The 17,503-nt window shown below is 46.2% G+C and overlaps 1 protein-coding gene across 2 annotated transcripts in view; it reads left to right on the plus strand.

Moving 5' to 3' along the window:
* Nucleotides 1-17,503, plus strand: part of PTH1R (parathyroid hormone 1 receptor) — a 163,472-nt gene that overhangs the window by 135,414 nt on the left and 10,555 nt on the right. For both annotated transcript variants that reach the window (XM_067530427.1, XM_067530426.1), the window contains 5 exons: nucleotides 4,824-4,884; nucleotides 9,156-9,222; nucleotides 12,280-12,374; nucleotides 14,576-14,717; nucleotides 16,220-16,261. In XM_067530427.1, coding sequence (XP_067386528.1) covers nucleotides 4,824-4,884; nucleotides 9,156-9,222; nucleotides 12,280-12,374; nucleotides 14,576-14,717; nucleotides 16,220-16,261 — 407 coding nt within the window. The remainder of the gene's footprint in view (nucleotides 1-4,823; nucleotides 4,885-9,155; nucleotides 9,223-12,279; nucleotides 12,375-14,575; nucleotides 14,718-16,219; nucleotides 16,262-17,503) is intronic.

Genomic DNA, 17,503 nt, shown 5'->3' on the forward strand with positions numbered 1-17,503 from the left:
AAAATTCATTTTGGATCACACAAAATGTTTCATTTAGCCTGAACCAAAAGGTTTTGATTTCATTTTAAGCTTGCTTTTTTTTTTTTTTTTTTTTTTTTTTTTAAGGTTTTTTAATGTTTTAAAATTAAACTGAAGGAAATTTCAAAATGAAAAGTTGTGTCAAATAAAAAAAAATGAAATGGACTGATTTGTGGAGGATTATTGTTTTTGTTTTTTCATTTGAAAGAATTTGGCCAATTCAACATGAAATTGCAAAATTTTTGTCAACCTAAATCTGCATTTTTCATTGAAAAAAAGTTTCAGCTGAAAAATTTTGCTGAGCTCTGGTCAATAGTGAAGGATCTGGCCCTTCTTGTAATACAGAGGATACAAAGGGGACAGAAGGAACTTGTTTCTTGCAGTCATCTAGGGGAAAAAAAGATTTTACTAGTAGCAATAAATTTCCCAACAACCTTCAGGCTCTCTGCAGCTGTTATATAAAGGTAATCTGAGGAGCATGATCAATAACTGTAGAAAATCCGATTATTTCAACTGTGTTTCATTTACAACATTTTAATTTTCCCTGGTAGCTGGACCTCATCAGCACTTAGACACTATGGGGATGAGTGCTATGGGAGAACCTAAAATAGACAAATAAAAAGACTGACAGTTATTGCTGTCAGAGGAGCACACGGAGGCACCCACTGGGACCAGAATCCCATTGTGCTTGGTGCTGTGTGTACACCCACTGAGGGACCATCCCTGCCGCAAAGTGAGTGCCAGCTAAATACAGACAGATCTGGCGCAACTTAGAGCAGCCTTGAGCATCTGTTCTGGGCCGGCGATGTTACTCAGCTGATTGTAGGCAGGAAAATTAAGAATAACTAGGCCAACTACTGGAGCAGGGGACGGGAAAGAAGGTCTCTTTTCCATAGGCTGAATGCAATGATTGCTGTTGTGATTAGCCCAGAACACTAGGGTTTAACACTCCAACTAGTGCCAATGAGACACAAGCCATTTAGGGCTGCCCTTAATCACTCTGAGCAGTTCTTTCTCCTAACGGGCTCCTGGCATAAGCAAGCCTGACTCAGCGAAGGGGGCACAATCTGCCCTTTACTGCCCACGCACGGTTGGGTTTTTACCAATCACCCAGAAGACAGCACAATAGCATAGAGCAGAGTCGGCCCGATAGGCCTATGAAGAGAGACAGTTCATCCTGGCACTACAGTGAAGTTTCTCTGTCTGAACTGCAGGTGAAGGCAGGACCCAGAGGTCCTCATCATGCAGGAGTCAGAGGCATTAGAAAAAATGTGCATGTGAGTGTGTATGTAGGAATGTGTCAATTCCTTTTCTTCCCCTGGGGGCATCTCTTTGTTGCAAAGGGGCTGGGGGAAGGAGTTTGCCTAGCCTGAGATGTTTGCACTTTTTTCAGCTCCAGGGCAGAGACCTGACTTTATAGAACCTGCATTGTACACACTGTGTGTATTGATGGGACATGCACAGCGCATACAATGTGGATACTGTAGAAGTCAATTACAGCATCGCCACCCAGTGGAACTCTGCCTGTGGCTATACACGCAGCGGGGGGGGGTGCGTCTGGGTGGACGTGTGTGTGTGTGGATCTGCGTGTGTGCGTGCATGCACGCTTGAGGGAGACCAAATTGCTTTTGTGAGGTTTGCACCTCCTGGCTGGTTCGCCAGCTCCCAGACCAGGTCGCCATTTGTGGCTTTCGCTACTACCACCACCTGCAGGCTGAAACACACGGCCACGTTTTCAAGAGTGTCTCCTAAGCCTGGGTGCTGACATTTTTAGGGACCCACCTTTAGACAAATTGTGCCTGGTTTTTAGAAGATGCTGAGCAGCCACAGTTCCTCCTGACTTTAATGGGAGTTGCGGGAGTGTAGCACCACTGAAAATCAGGGATCTCAAGCGGGGCAGCCACATAGAGACCATAATAACAGTGCTTCAGTGAAGTTACCCTGGCTTTACTCAAGAGCGGGTTGAAATTTTTAAAACACAATTTGTTAAAACAAAAAAAAAAAGACCTTTTCTCAATATCAGCAATTTTCACATATATATATATATATATATATCTCCCTGTTTATAAGATGATAAATTTGCCGGCAAAGGTCCAGAACATTTTAGGAGGTTAGTGAAAAATGAATCCAGATATGGAATACCTGAAATATTCTATTTCAAACATTCTAGTTTCCCTTTGCCGCTAACAACAAAAACAGCATCCCAAGCCCAGCGCCTCCCTGCCCCGCCAAGCCCGGCACTTTAGGCGCTCACTGGGTTGCCTGCCCCTAAATCCAGCCCTGAGGGTAGGTCTACACTTAGAGCAGTGTATAGCACTGTACACCCAGTTAGCACTTGTCTAAATGGCAGTGTAGACAGTGATGAACAGCTGAGTAGAGCACAGCAGAGTGCCCTACATGCCTGAATCCCCAGGGTCTATATCCTCCACATCTCTCTAGACACCCAAGCACTGCCTCCCATGTCTGCACTGCTAGTTATAAAGTATAGTGTCCTGCTGCTTCCCCCCGTTGTCAGAGCCTTTCCCCGCTGCATCCCCACACCAGAGCCTTTCGCTGCCTCGTGTAGATACAACCCCGCAGCACACGTGGACACAGCTCGCCTTTCCCTGCAGCGTATAACTACGTGGACCCTACATGCTGCCGCAAGTATAGACAAGGTCATCGTGAGAGATAGTCCCTCCCTCACACTCCTGTTCAGGAAAGCACTTAGCACATACTTAAGCATCTGCTTAACGTCCCATGGGCTGAAATGTGCTTAAAGTTAAGCATGTTCGTAAGGACTTTCCTGAATTGGGGCCCACAGAGCATAGAATCCACACCACATTAATAATTATCAATGATAACTGGCCTCTTTTTCTGAAAAAAAAGGGGATGTGGAAGCTATGATAGGTTCAATTATGCATTTTCAGAGAAGGCCATGGGGGATTTGGGAACATAAAGAATGCAGAACTGGACTCGAAAAAAGAATCTATTCAACTCTTCAGTATTTTCTTAGGTCTTACAGGAAAAATTAATGCCAGAGCTAAATCCACTGAAATAAGCATGGTTACACCAGAGATGAATTCGGCCCTATTTTCCACGGGTTGTCCTAGCTTTTGTTAGTTCATGCAATGGGCTTCTTAAAATGAAAGGAGCTTCTTCTCCATCCAAGTTGAGAAAAAGCTCTTTCCTTGATCAAATTGTGATGGGTAGAAAGTCAGGGTGCATTAAATTAGAGGAAGGAGCCCTGGCAAACTGAAAGACTTGTCCATCAAAATCTCCCAGCCTCCTAATTTCCATAGCTAACACTTAGCTCTAGAACTGGTCAAAATTGAGAATTTCTGTCCCATGGGAAATTTTGTGATTTTTTGTCCTGAATCGGGACCAAAAGTTAAAAAAAAATCTCAGAACTTTTTGTGAAATGCTATATTCCAAAAATATTTTGTTTTGACTTTATCATTTTGATTACGCATGATATGAATATAAAAGTCCAAACAATAATGCCGGGGGGAAAAGTTTCAATAGTGTCAATACGTTCTTGGCAATACATTTAATTTTTTTTGTAGAATCAGCATCTTCCAAATGGAAACTGTTCTATTGGAACGTTTTCAATGAGCTCTACTTATCTCCTGGGAAATATCACAAAGACGGCCTCGCTCGTAAGAATTCTGCTATATCCAGCTCCAGCTAGCGGCAGGGAGAGGTCTAGGTGAACTATATGGCCGCACAGATGATCTATAACTCAAAATGGCAGCAAAAGTGCTAGCCCCAGCTCCTGGCTGCAATCCCATCTGACTCTGGTCCCAAAAGGCTGTGAATGGAAATGAATATCCAAACTGATCTGCCCTACTTGGAAAGCTCACAGTCTGAGGAAACCTACTGGCTTCCCAAACTTTTGAGAAGGTCTCTGGAAGCCTCAGAAGCAGTGGAAAGTAGAGCAGTTGTCACTGTCTAAGGCAGGCAGTCAGCTTGGATATGTGTGGTATGAGTGTGTAAAGGTCAGGATGCTTTCTCTCCAGAGAGGTAGTGTGGTCCAGTGGGTTGAAAATCAGGAGGCTTGAGTTCTGGCTCCATCACTTTCCTGCTGTGTGGCCGTTGGCAGGTCACTTCCTTTCATAGAATCGTGGAATCCTAGAAGATGAGGGTTGGAAGGGACCTCAGGAGGTATCTAGTCCAACCCCCTGCTCAAAGCAGGACCAACCCCAATTAAATCATCCCAGCCAGGGCTTTGTCAAACTGCACCTTAAAAACATCTAAGGATGGAGATTCCACCACCTCCCTAGGTAACCCATTCCAGCGCTTCACCACCCTCCTAGGGAAAAAGTTTTTCCTAATATCCAACCTAGACCTCCCCCACTGCAACGTGAGATCATTGACCCTTTGTCCTTCTTGCCTAGTTAGGTGTGAGTTCTTTGGGGCAGGAGGTGTCTCTTCTTATAAGTATGTACAGTGCCTAACGCTATGGGATCACAGTCGCAGTTAAGGCCTCTAGTAAGATCATTGCTACTGTAATATAAATAATAAGAGTCCTGCGTCATTTTTGCCTCTGGAACCAAACTTCTCCAGAACTCTGAAGTATTCAGATATGGTATTCTGGATAGGACCAAGACATGGAATATGGCTCTATGTCTGATTCCAAATCTGTGGTTCCCTGCAGCTGGAGGTGAAACCAGTATTGGGCCCTTAACCTCCAAATTATGCTTGAGTCATGGGGGAAATCCTCTAAATTCCTTCCCCCATGCCAGTTCTAGCCCTCTTCAGTTGGGTTTCAATGAACTGAGTTTACTACACATTGTTTGTACTCATGAGTATTTTCTTGTTTTCAGGACTCCCAGCTGTAATTGTCACAGTGTGGGCCAGTGTGAGGGCTACTCTAGCAGACACAGAGTAAGTCTTGGTTGAATTTTGTGTCGTTTTCTTTCTGTTCTTGGATTATGTTTTTGCTGCATTTTTGGAACCAAGAGGCTTGTGGATGAATTAGTGACCCCAGGGAAAAATAACTAGTTAGGGCTGCAGATCTGAAGCAATTTTACAATGAAAGCAGGAAATGCATGGAGCAGGGATGAAATTCTGTAGTTCCCTTGTAATGCTCCTGACTTGTCTTTAGTTTTCAATAATTTAACCAATTTGTGGCCACCTACAACTTCACAACTGACACACTGAGACCACTGGGAAGTGTGCATTAATCTCAGGGACAGAAATGTGATTCTCCCACTCCACAAGCATAGACCTCCACCACTTGAGCTAAAAGAGAATCACCCATTCGCTTGTACAGTATAGGGCTTATGACACACTTCAGAGCAGCTCCAATTCTATCCAGCAGAGGTCAATACTGCACACCACCCGCTTCTCAACTCCTTGTCCATAAGTCTGGTCCATGGCGTGGGTTCATAGGTCTTGGAGTTACAATCTTTTAATCTTTTAATCTCTCTTGACAGTTGTCTCCTTGGTCTTCCATGTCCTTTCTGACTGTCCTCATCCTCCCATGCTTTCTTTGCTAGTCATTTTCCTCCCACTTCTATCATACGTCCAGCCCACCTCAAATGCATGCTCTCCTACCTGTCTATCACTGGAAGTCCCAAGTATACCTTCCCCTTAATTTCTTCCAGGAGCACTCTTCCTACCCTCTGCTTGCTTGCCGTTCTCTTTGGCATATTACTTTCTACTCCCGCTATCTTTCTTTCTTCCCTCTTCGTAAGACCCACAGTTTCCATACCACAGAGCAGGCAGGGACAAACACACATAGCACACACATTCCCTTTCAGTTTATTACTTAATTGCCAGTCCCACAATACTCCAGCCACCTTTTTCACTGCTGCCCGTGCACACTGGGGTCTTCTTTTCAGTTCCCTAGACCTCTCGCCAATGGTACTAAGTGTACTTCCCAAATAAACAAATTCTTTCTTCTGATTCCGTTCTCTCCTAAAACTTCAATCAACAGTTCTTCTTCCAAGTTTTCTACTAGCAGAAGTTCAGTTTTCTATGTGTTTACCTTCAAACCATGGTCTTCAGCCACAGATTTGGGTGGGTTATTAACCCACCCTGATACCAATTCCTCTTTGCTGCCAGCCGAAAGGGCCAGATCATCAGCATACATTCGTTTTCTCTGTCTCTCCACAGGCTTGGTTCTCCGACTAATTAACACCATCATTAGGATGAAGAAAAATGGACTCAGCACATGGCCTTGTCTCAGTCCCATTGTCACCTCAAAACTCTCTGAAACTCCATGTTTGTTGCCCCATTATCGCTTGACCCTCAGTACAGCTCCCCTATCATCTCTACTTCTTGAAGTTCCTCTCCCACCCATCTCGGTACTCCAAACATCAAACCCTGCAGAACCAAGTCATAAGAGCTGCCATACTGGGTCATACAGTTCCATAGTCCATCTTGCCCGATATCCTGTCTCCGACAATGGCCCATAGCAGAACTTCAGGAGGAGTGTACAGAACAGGACTATTATGTAGTGATCCACCTTCTATCTCCCTTCCTAGCTTCTTATAATCAGAGGTTTAGGGTCGGCCTGAGTATGGTGGTGTGTCCCTGACCATCTTGGCTAATAGCCATTGATGGACCTATCCTTCAAGAATATATCCAGTTCTTTTTTGAACCCAGTTATACTTTTGGTCATCGCAACATCCCATGGTGATGAGTTCCACAGATTAGTTGTGCATCGTGTGATAAACTACTTCCTCTTGTTTGTCATATGCTTTCTCAAGATCAATAAATGCTAAATAGAACTATGCCTTCCATTTACCATTCTTTCATACTTATGTCTCAATGGAAATATTGTGTCTTAGCACTTCACTTTCAACAGCCATGTTGCGCCTCTCCTATATTCTCATCCACCTTGCACCTCAACCTTGCCGCCAAAACTCTTTCAAGGACTTAACAGGGTGATGTCCTGATAGGTGTTTGGATCATTTGCATTACCTTTCCGAAGAGACACAATCAATCCTGTTTTTCTCTCATTTGATATCCTAGGCTGATCCCAGCAAACACACAGTAATTTAGGAAGCCACTTTACTACAATATCTCCAGTTACATTGATCATATCAACAGTTTCCTCATCTTCACCAGTTGCTTTACCATTCTTCATCTTATTTAGTACTTTTCCACCCTCTTTTTGAGATCAGTACTGCACACAGAGTCATAGAAATGTCGTGTGAGAAGGACTTCAAGAGGTCATCTTGTTCACAGAATCATAGAATATTAGGGTTGGAAGGGATCTCAGGAGGTATCTAGTCCAACCCCCTGCTCAAAGCAGGACCAACCCCAACTAAGTCATCCAAGCCAGGGTTTTGTCAAGCTGGGCCTTAAAAATCTCTAAGGACGGATATTCCACCCCCTCCCTAGGTAACCCATTCCAGTGCTTCACCACCCGCCTAGTGAAAACATTTTTCCTAATATCCAACCCAGACCTCCCCCACTGCAACTTGAGACCATTGCTCCTAGTTCTGTCATCTGCCACCACCAAGAACAGCCTAGCCCCATCCTGCCTGGAACCTCCCTTCAGGTAGTTAAAGGCTGCTATCAAATCCCCCCTCACTCTTCTCTTCTGCAGACTAAACAAGCCCAGTTCCCTCAGCCTCTCCTCATAAGTCTTGTGCTCCAGCCCCTTCACCATTATTTGTTGCCCTCCACTGGACTCTCTCCAGTTTGTCCACATCTTTCCTTTAGCCCCAGATACAATATCTACCAGTTGTAAAATGGAATCTCACCTGATATTGTGCTATGCAGCATCATTTGCAAACTCCATGTACATCCAAATCTGCAACCATGATACCACCACGTTCCTGTCCTACAAGCAAAAGGTAACCTGCCTGCACTCCCTAGTGAATGTGACTCTGATCACGATAGCACCACTCATCCCGTATCCCTTGCCTCGGGGCATTTGCGAACACGCCGTGTAAAAACCTTCCGTTCCTGTTGGTGGTTTCGACCCCCCTTCACCTCCCTGTTATTCGGTCTCCTCAAATATCCGCCCGGAGCGGACGCTGGCTCCTGAAGTGAAAAAAGCTGCTGTGGTGCTAACAGGGAGCCAAGAGATGGCTATGGACCCTTTCATTTCTTGATTGCTGGAGCACGTCCAGTCCACAGCAGCAGCCGTGTGAAGCAATGATTGCGGTTGGATGGGCTCACTCAGTGGCCTGTTTGAAATATCTTTGGAGGCCTCCATCCAGTTCCCAGCAGACAGGCCACCACATCAGAAAAACCCACCACCGTGATTAGTTCCCCCTCCCCTTCTTGGCAGCCAAGGCAGAGAGGCCAAGAATTGGCTAGACAAAGAGAATCAACATCCTGTTGGGTTGGGTGGAGGTTCTGGCAGAGCAGAAAGGGGGGACAGATGCACTCCCGCTGTCCTCAACAGAGCGCTTCATCCAGCAGGGCAAACAGGTGGGCAACTTCTACCACCATTGCACTCACCTGGGCCTCAGCTACACACCAGGCTGTAACTACAGGTATGATTTTTAAAGCCAGTTTAGTTAGAGCCCTCTGTGGACACGCTTCACTTAATTTAAGGCTGTGTAATTAATTGCATTGGTCTAACCAGTGCTGGTAAATTTGCAAGCAGGGGCTAAAAAAAGGAGCTGTCACCAGTTTTAAACCAGTTTAAGTGTGTCCACACAGGGCTTTGTCCTGGTTTAAAATCCCACCTTTAGTTAGATCTGGGCAACGTCTGCGTCTAGGCCAGGCCTAAGGAGATGTATCCCGTGCAGCTTGCTGAACCCTGGCCATTACAGACTGGGATGTAGGATTCCAGTTCAAAGAGGACTGGATACAAGCCTTGACAATGTCCGAAGGAACAAGTCCCTGAAATCTGAAGAGAGAAATGCCAGATCCTCAAAGGCATCCTAATGTCCCCTGATTTCAATGGATCTTAAGCACTTAAATATCTCTGAGGATCTGGGCCTAAGATTTTAAATACATTTAAAATTGGATTTTAGAAGCAGACATAAGGATAACAGGAGGCCCATTTTGATGCCGATCGTTACTGATGCGATGGGGAAGGCATGGCCAGGGGTAGGGTTCAGGATGGTTTCACAGGTGCACAGGGCATTGCAGGGTCTCTGTTTTCAGCACTGAGTTGAAAACAGGGAAGTGAGGCGATTTTCCGGGGCAGATGAGGATTTACTAATGCGGTGCCTATCTCTTCCTAGGTGCTGGGACCTGAGTGCCGGCAATTTAAAGTGGATTATTCAGGTGCCCATCCTGGCAGCTATTGTGGTGAGTACTGGATTGGATTTGGGGTGATGGGGGGTATAGGAGCCAATGCCAGGCTTCTGGAAGAAAGACAACTCAGCCTGTGATCCCAAACTTTGTAATAAAATAAACACACAGGTCAGGCTTTACAAAAGTGACTAGTGATTCAGGGAAGGGGCCTGAACTTTGAGGAGCCTGACTTGACATGTCTTAAAGGGACCTGATTTTTCAGAAAGTGCTGAGCACCCCTCCTCTAAGAATCAGGGTATTTCCAATCCACATGGTACTGGAAAGCCCTTGAGAGGAAGACGATGATCTTGGCAGGCTTCTGCACCAAAGAAGGTCCCGTTAAACCTTCGACCCTGGGCTCCTCATGTGAACTGAACCTTTGCACCTTGTGTATTTTGACGGCCATTCGTTCGTATTCTGGATTTACTTCCTGAGCTGGTTCAGGCTAGGAGTAACCAGAGATGGTTTGTTAAAGGAGCGGAAGAGCAAGCCCCATAACAATCACTGCTGATCACTGTAAGGCGAAGATTTAGTCATGAGTATTTTTAGTGAAAGTCATAGCCAGGTCACAGGCAAAAAACAAAAATCACGGCCCATGATCTCTCCATGACTTTTACTCTAAATACCCCTGACTAAATCTTAACTGGTCCCAGGATGCCATTGCTCTGGGGGGGGGGTGTGTCCCAGGGTGGAGCGACAGTGCTCTGAGGCCCCCAGGGACCACTCTCTGTTGGCCTCCACTCCTGGGGCCGCTGCACAGAATCCATGGGTTCTGCAACTTCCATGACAGACTCGCAGCCTGGTGATTCCTTCTGTGCACTGGAAGGAACAAGTGCCAAGACCACACAATAATCTTTGGAAATAAAACTGTAGGATGGAAGACAAAGTTCATTTAGTTCAAGTGGTTGATTGCCAGCAACCCCATTGCATTTAATTTAAAGCCCAGTTAGTAGATGACAAAGAGCTGAATAGATGTTTGTCCTTGTAAAGAGAATGTGTCTTCATGAGATCTACAGGGCTATTTACAAATGCAGCTATTTATCGTGCAAACATGTTCTGTGGATTGTTTCCATTTCGTCTCTGGGGATTCCTATTGCACACTTGGCTGCTTTTTCAATCCCCGCACCAGCTTGTCATCTGTTTCGGGACAAAACTTTGCATTTTCTGGATGCATTTTGGGGGCTTAACGTTCCTCCACTATGCTGGTAACTCAGAAGTCATTTGGTTGTTTGCATTTCCTTCAAAGTTTGGCTAGTGTTTCAGGAAAAACAAAAGAATTTCCCTCCTTGTTTCCTTCAGACTGGGGTCACGGGTTCTGTGGAAATACAGTAGCAATCAGGAAATACAAGGTCTGGTGAAGGACAGCAAAGAAACAAACACAGGTCATAGACGGTCCAATGGCTTGGCCATGGAGAGAAAGATGGCCTCATGGCAAAGCCACTAGGCTCAGAGTCAAGATTTCTGAGTGAAATTCCTGCCTCTGCCCAGACTTTCTGTGTGACCTTGGGCACGTCATGTAAGAGTGAAATCCTGGCTTCATTAAAGTCAATGGTAGAAGTCTCATTGCTTTCTATGGGGCCAAGATTTGCCAGTTACCTCCCCATCAGTAAAGTGGCAGTAGTAAAGACTCGCATTCCTCCCTCTGTAATTTCTCATGCCTATTTAGACTGCCCGTTCTTCAGGGCACAGACTGCCTCTTATTTCCTGCCTTTGTACAGCCCCTTGCACAATGAGGCCCTGATCTCAGCGGACGCCACAAGGCACAAGAAATAAGTAAATTTTACAGAAAAATGTATATCAATTTACCACCAAGCCCTAGAACATTTTCCCATTGCTTTTCCTTCTCACCACACTTCTCAGGATCCATCTTTGAACTTGCCTTAAATACTGTTGAAAGATGCTGGATTGACAGCCACGGGGACTAAAATCCCCTAAGCAGAGAGCACGTCCACCCAGGGCAGAGGCCGTGCAAGTTTCGCCCCTACCACGTTGTCCTACGAATTGGTCTCAATCCTGATTTAGATGCACCTGACTGGTGGCAAGGAAGAGTTGCTCAGGGTGACTTTCAATCACCTGTTTTTTAACCAGGTTCTGTTTTTTCAGCCGGTTTGGGGCACTCAGAACCCTCAGTGATGACCTTGGTGGAAAGACGAAATTCACCCCAATGCACCATCAAGTCTCACGTAACTAGGGCTGGCCAGAAAACAAGAATTCCGCTTGATGAACAATCCCCAGGTTTTAAAATCGGTTGTCCTTTTGCACTGGGGTGAAGAAGATAACTTCCAAAATGTGGGTCTCCCACACCCCAAGCAAGTACCCTGCCCACCTAGGCTCTGGAGTCAGTCTTCCTTTCAATCTCTCCTCCTGGAGCTGTTCAACTGTATATTGATAACTATATCGATGTTCATCGGGCCAAAGAGAGCAATTGACTCTATAGCCTGGTGGTGAGGGCATTTGAGTGAGACACGGAAGAACAGGTTTTGCCTCTCTTCTCTTCCCAACATGGAGCAGGGGCTTGAATCTGGGTCTTCCATCTCCCAGCTGAGGGTCTAACTGTTCGCTATTCTGGGGTATATTTCTCTCTCTCTCTCTCTGCTTTTGGCCAGAAATTCCATCCTGGAACTGGGAAAGTTTCACAGAAACCAATAACGTTTCCAGGAAAAGTGTTGGTTCGGGCGAATCAGCGTTTTCCTTTGAAAAATTCCTGACCAGCTCTACGCTTGTCATGAGGTTTTTAAATGGCGCATTGGCCTTGGCGTGGGCTCCTTGCACAGGCCTGAATTTCATCTTACGTGCCTAGAAACACCACCATGAGACAATAAGGAGGCTGTACATGGTGGGGTCTGCAAGGGAACGGAAAAAAGTGGGGTCTTTCCTTAGCTCCCTGGCACAAGATCAGGCAGAGAGCATTTAACTCAGACGCAGTTGGCCTGAACTCGCTAACTTCTGAGCTCCTCCTGAAGGAGGTGAGGGCACTCTCAGAAGCATCTGGGGAAAGGCGCCATCTCGGTCTGGTAGCGTTGCAGATTTTGCTTCTGTGATTTTTTTTAAAACAATCTTTTTCTTTTCCAGGTAAATTTTATTCTTTTTATCAATATTATCCGAGTCCTAGCAACCAAGCTACGAGAGACGAACGCAGGGAGGTGTGATACGAGACAACAGTACAGGTGAGTCCCCTTGCCCCTCCAGCACGAGACACGGAAGAGCGAGAAGCATGGGATGGGCTTGACAACTTGGGAGAGCAAAGTGTCCCAATCACCTCTGGAGCGGGGAGCGGGCCCCCAGTCACTGCCGTGCTCCTTCTGCTTACCACCAAACCAACTAGAGTTCCAGGTGAGCAGCACCTGGTGAACCAGAGGCACTGCTGCCCTCCTGAGCTTTGATCCCAGTCTGGAGGGACCAGATGAGAGGTCTGCTGGCACAGCCGTCAAGGGCTAACGATGACAGTGGCATTTGTGAAGTGGACACCTGCACCATCTTTAGTTGGCGTTGATCCTGCTTTGAGCAAGGGGTGAGACTAGATACCTCCTGAGGTCCCTTCCAACCCTCATCTGCTATGATTCTATGACCTATTGAAGAGACCACCAGTAGCTGTTGGGTAGTAAAGATGGGACTGGTTCAGGGACTACTCAAGAAATCCGAGTTCTATTTCTGCCTCTACTGTATGACACTGGCCAAGTTCCATCCCTTGTCTATTTAGAGTTCACGGACTGTCTCTTATGTTATGTTTGTACAGTGCCTAGCATTATAGGGTCCTGATCTCACCACCGTAGGGGCTCCGTTCTTTACCATAACCCAAATAACTAATTATAATTATTTTCGCTCTCTACCAACCTGTGTTGACTTTGAACCAGTGGCAAAACGCAAAAGACTGTAAAATCCGATCCTTACTTATTACCTCCCTTGTTTCCAAAACATTGACTAGCTCTTTAAACCTGCCTGCAACTGTTTGCTCAAGAGAAGAAAGATTCTTAACTATTCACAAGAAGTTTGGAGTTTCGTCTTGGCTTTTTGTGTATGGTTGTGTGTGTTTGTTTGGGGGGTTATTTTCATTCTTTTCCCTTTGACAATTAAGCATATTTGCAACATAATCAAAGTTTGACTCTGAAAGTAAATAACTGAGAGGCATCCGCAGCTAGAGAACTCCCAGAGCGTTTGTAGGCTCAAGTTGAAATGATTCAGTGCAAAACCTCCAGACGAGAGAGATCAAAATAATTCAGAGATGTGTCGTTGGAAGTGGGGCTGGAATTTGGCTTAAACATGCAAAGGTTTGTTTTGCTGCCATGTCAGAGCCGTGACTTAGCTGTTGTTTATTTCTCACTCGTGGAGACTTGCTATTAATTACGGCTTGGACAAGCTCGGCTATTTTTATTTTTTCATCCCCACAGTGATTGTCAGGCGTTGGACAGCGAAAGCACCAGGCCTCCTGGCAATGGTACCCCCTCACTAATTGCCTCCATTTGGTAATTGCTGTAGCCGTTGGCAGTGGTTTCTGTCCCTTGATCAGCATCATTTCCAGTCAGTGTCTATTGCCTTAGGGATACGAGGTATGAACCCAGCCAAATGTTAGGGGCTGGGTTGTATCAAAGGCACAGGCTTCTGTTGAGGTGGAGTTGGTCCTCCATCTAGGGGACCTCCAGTGCACATTACACCCCAGGGAAACATAAGGTCTTAGAATCATAGAAGATTAGGGCTGGAAGGGACCTCAGGAGGTATCTAGTCCAACCCCTGCTCAAAGCAGGACTAACATCAGCTAAGTAATCCCAGCCAGGGCTTTGTCAAGCCGCAGCTTAAAAACCTCTAAGGATGGAGATTCCACCATCTCCCTAGGTAACCCATTCCAGTGCTTCACCACCCTCCCAGTGACAAATGTTTTCCTAATATCCAACCTAGACCTCCCCCACTGCAACTTGAGACCTTTGCTCCTTGTTCTGTCACCTGCCACCACTGAGAACAGCCTAGCTCCATCCTCCCTGGAGCCTCCTTTCAGGTAGTTGCAGGCTGCTATCAAATCCCCCCTGGCTCTTCTGTTCTGTAGACTAAACAAGCCTAGTTCCCTTAGCCTCTCCTCATAAGTCATGTTCTCCAGCCCCCTAATCATTTTTGTTGCCCTCTGCTGCACTCTCTCCAATTTGTCCACATCCTTCCTGTAGTGGGGGGCCCAAAATTGGACACAGTACTCCAAATGTGGCCTTACCGGTGTAGACAAGCTGCCCCATTCCCTAGGATGGTGTAGCATTCTCTCCTTTCCCCCTCTGTGACCTCTGCTGCCTTAATCCAGACTCCAAGAAGGCAGTTCTAGGGCCTAGAGAATAACTCAGACGCATGACTTTCTCCATGTGTTTCTGTCCTTCTCCTGTTCCTACAGGAAGCTGCTGAAATCTACCCTTGTGCTTATGCCTCTGTTTGGAGTTCACTATATCGTTTTCATGGCTACGCCATACACAGATGTGTCAGGGATTCTTTGGCAAGTTCAAATGCACTATGAAATGCTGTTCAACTCTTTCCAGGTACCGTACCCTGGGCATTTATTCTGGGCATTTTAAGGAAAAGTGGTGGTGTTCGATGGGACGGGAGGTGCAGATTCAATGCTGTCTGTTTGGGGGGGAAAGATTGTTTATGGGTGCCAAGTTCCTCTCCTAAGACCAATTAGCTCCATTTGCAGCTAGGTGTAGTATGTATTCGCAGAGCATTTTGGGGTCCTTCGGGGCAATGTGTCAGGCAAAAAATTTTATCATTTTAAGGTAATTCGTCCACCAAAATCCCTTGAGATCCAGGTTAGATCCTCAGCTGGGATAGGTCAAGAGAACTGGGTTTAAAGCAGCTGGCCCCACAGTAGCTTGTCCGAATCCTGCAAACAGATCTGCGAACATGAACCACAGCACCCTACTGAAGTGGATGATAAGTTTGGGTGTAATGTGGCTCTGGTCGCACGACTGGGACCTTTTCACCAAAATAAGTGCATCCATACCATGAAAATGGTGTTGTACGCACACTGCACACCCTCCCCTTCAGGGCAATCTACCGGCCAGTGTTTTAAAATCGTAAGTGATTGACTAGCATGGCTGGGAAGTTAGAGATGGACCCAGACAGAACCCAGGATCCAAAGCTTGAGGGAGTGCAGATTCAGACTGGACCTGAAACAGAAGGACCTGGCCCTGCATTCCTTGTACTGCCCAAGCTCCCGATTGGGTGCAAAGGGAATGCATGACAGGATCCCAAAATTGGCTTCCACGTCATCTGATTCTGGGTTTCCCACATCCCAACGAACTGCCCTGCCACTGGGCTATGCAGTCAGTCTCTGCCCAGCCCCAAATATTTATTTATACCAAGTGAACCAGCTCCAACAAGCGAGTTTGAGAGATCTCCACCCCAGAGTTCTCCATAGACACAGTAATTAGGGCACTCCCCTGGGCTGTAGAAGACTGAGGTGCAAGTCCCTACTCTGCCTGGTTCAGAGTAGGGATTTGAACCCAGGACTTCCACCTCCCAGCTGAGTGCTTTAATCACTTGGGTTATGGCCTCTTTTGGGAGTTCTCTGTTTTGTTTGCAAAACGTGTCTTGGTTTCTCCCTGATGCAGAACAGGAACATTTCTGAAATCTTGAAAATGTTCCCAGGACAGGAAAAGGACACAAGACAGTGGTTAGCAGCTGCTCTTCTGAAGCCTCTAGAGGGCATCTGCAGCAGGAAACAAATGTTCATTTTCTACCGCAGCCCAGGACAGATGTGCCAGCCAGCCAGTGCACACAGGACATTTGAAATGCTGGTTAGCAGATTGCCTGGATGACAGTCGTTAATTGTCACCTGTTTCTTGTGGATGGCAAGACAATAGGGTTTCTCCTAGTTTGCACTATGTGTAAATTTTACAGCCCGCCGGGTTTTTAGCTGGGGTAAACTAGCATTGCTCCATTGACATCAGCAGAACTGTGTGGATTTGGATCGCAGCATCAGTGAATTGACATGGAGATGTACCAAGATAAATGTTAATGTGTTGCTTCATCTTCTTTCCAGGGATTTTTTGTCGCCATCATATACTGTTTTTGCAATGGAGAGGTGAGTGTCTTTGGTTCTGAATGATCCCCTTTCAGCTGTAAACTTTTGAAAGAACGACCATAACATTTTGTTCAGAGTTACGAACATCTCAGAATTCTGAACAACCTCCATTCCCAAGGGATTCATAACTCCGAGGTTGTACTGTATTTCCAGTTTAAACATTGCTGGCTTCAACTTCCAGGCACTAGATCTTGTTCTGCTAGATTAAAGAGCCTTCAGTTGCTAGATACCTTCTCCCTGTGGCCATGCTTACAGACCATGATCATGCTGCTTCTTAACATCTTCTTTGATAAGCTACCTGTAGATTGAGCTCCAGAAATCTCTCACAGCAACCAACTGGAGCTCACTAGTGTTGAAAGTGCTGCTTTTTGGCGAGGGTATAACACCGAGGCTCTGACAGCTTGTAGCCATCAAAAATCCAAGGGCATTTTTCTGGAGAGTAGAGGTGTTAACCCCGGCATCATGGCCATGTTCTATTGCAGTTAATGACTTTCTGCCATCCTAAATCTCCACGTTAGTCCAGACCAAGCGTTTGATTTAAACACTAACGTCGCAACAGGACCCGCGGCAAAGAACAAAACCAGTGGCCTAACTAAGAAGGTCTAATGGAGAAACATTCACTATGGCCTGTTAGCAACTGCCATGTGGCACGGTAATCCAGTCACTCAAGATTAAGAGATTCCAAGGCCAGAAGGGACCACTGATTACTGCACTGCGTGTTACCAGTGCTGGCTCTAAATTTGGGGCTGGATGCTGTTGGTTGGTCGGTCGGTCGATTGGTTGGTTGGTCGGGGTGTTATGGGGAGGGTGGGCTTGCAACTGGAGAGAAAACTCTTTGAATGGTCCCAATATACTGGAAGCTCGCTATACTTTTTGAAAAGAATTTGCAGTAAGGCAGGTGGCTTTCTTTGGCACTATGGGTAGGTCTACACTGCCGGCTCCTTAGACGCAGCGGGATTGACTGAGCAGGCTGCATAGGCCTGTTCAATCGCTCTCGGAAGTGCTCTCGGGTTGACACAATTAATCCATCTCTCCGAAAGGAGTAAGATTGCGTTGACCGGAGGGCACCTCCCATCGACGCAGCGCAGTGAAGATGCCGTGGTACGGCAACGTAAGCAAGTCGATGGGAGATATGTAAGCTACATCATGTAGCTTGCATATCTCCTGTCACCCGCCGGTGGCAGTGTAGACCCGGCCTGAGCCTTTCAGAGTTTGAGCTAGCACGCAGCTGTGTGGTTGTTT

The sequence above is a fragment of the Emydura macquarii genome, unplaced genomic scaffold, assembly GCF_026122565.2.
Source record: "Emydura macquarii macquarii isolate MOO-44397 ecotype Brisbane River unplaced genomic scaffold, CSIRO-AGI_Emac_v2 contig_3080, whole genome shotgun sequence".
Classification (NCBI taxonomy): domain Eukaryota; kingdom Metazoa; phylum Chordata; order Testudines; family Chelidae; genus Emydura; species Emydura macquarii.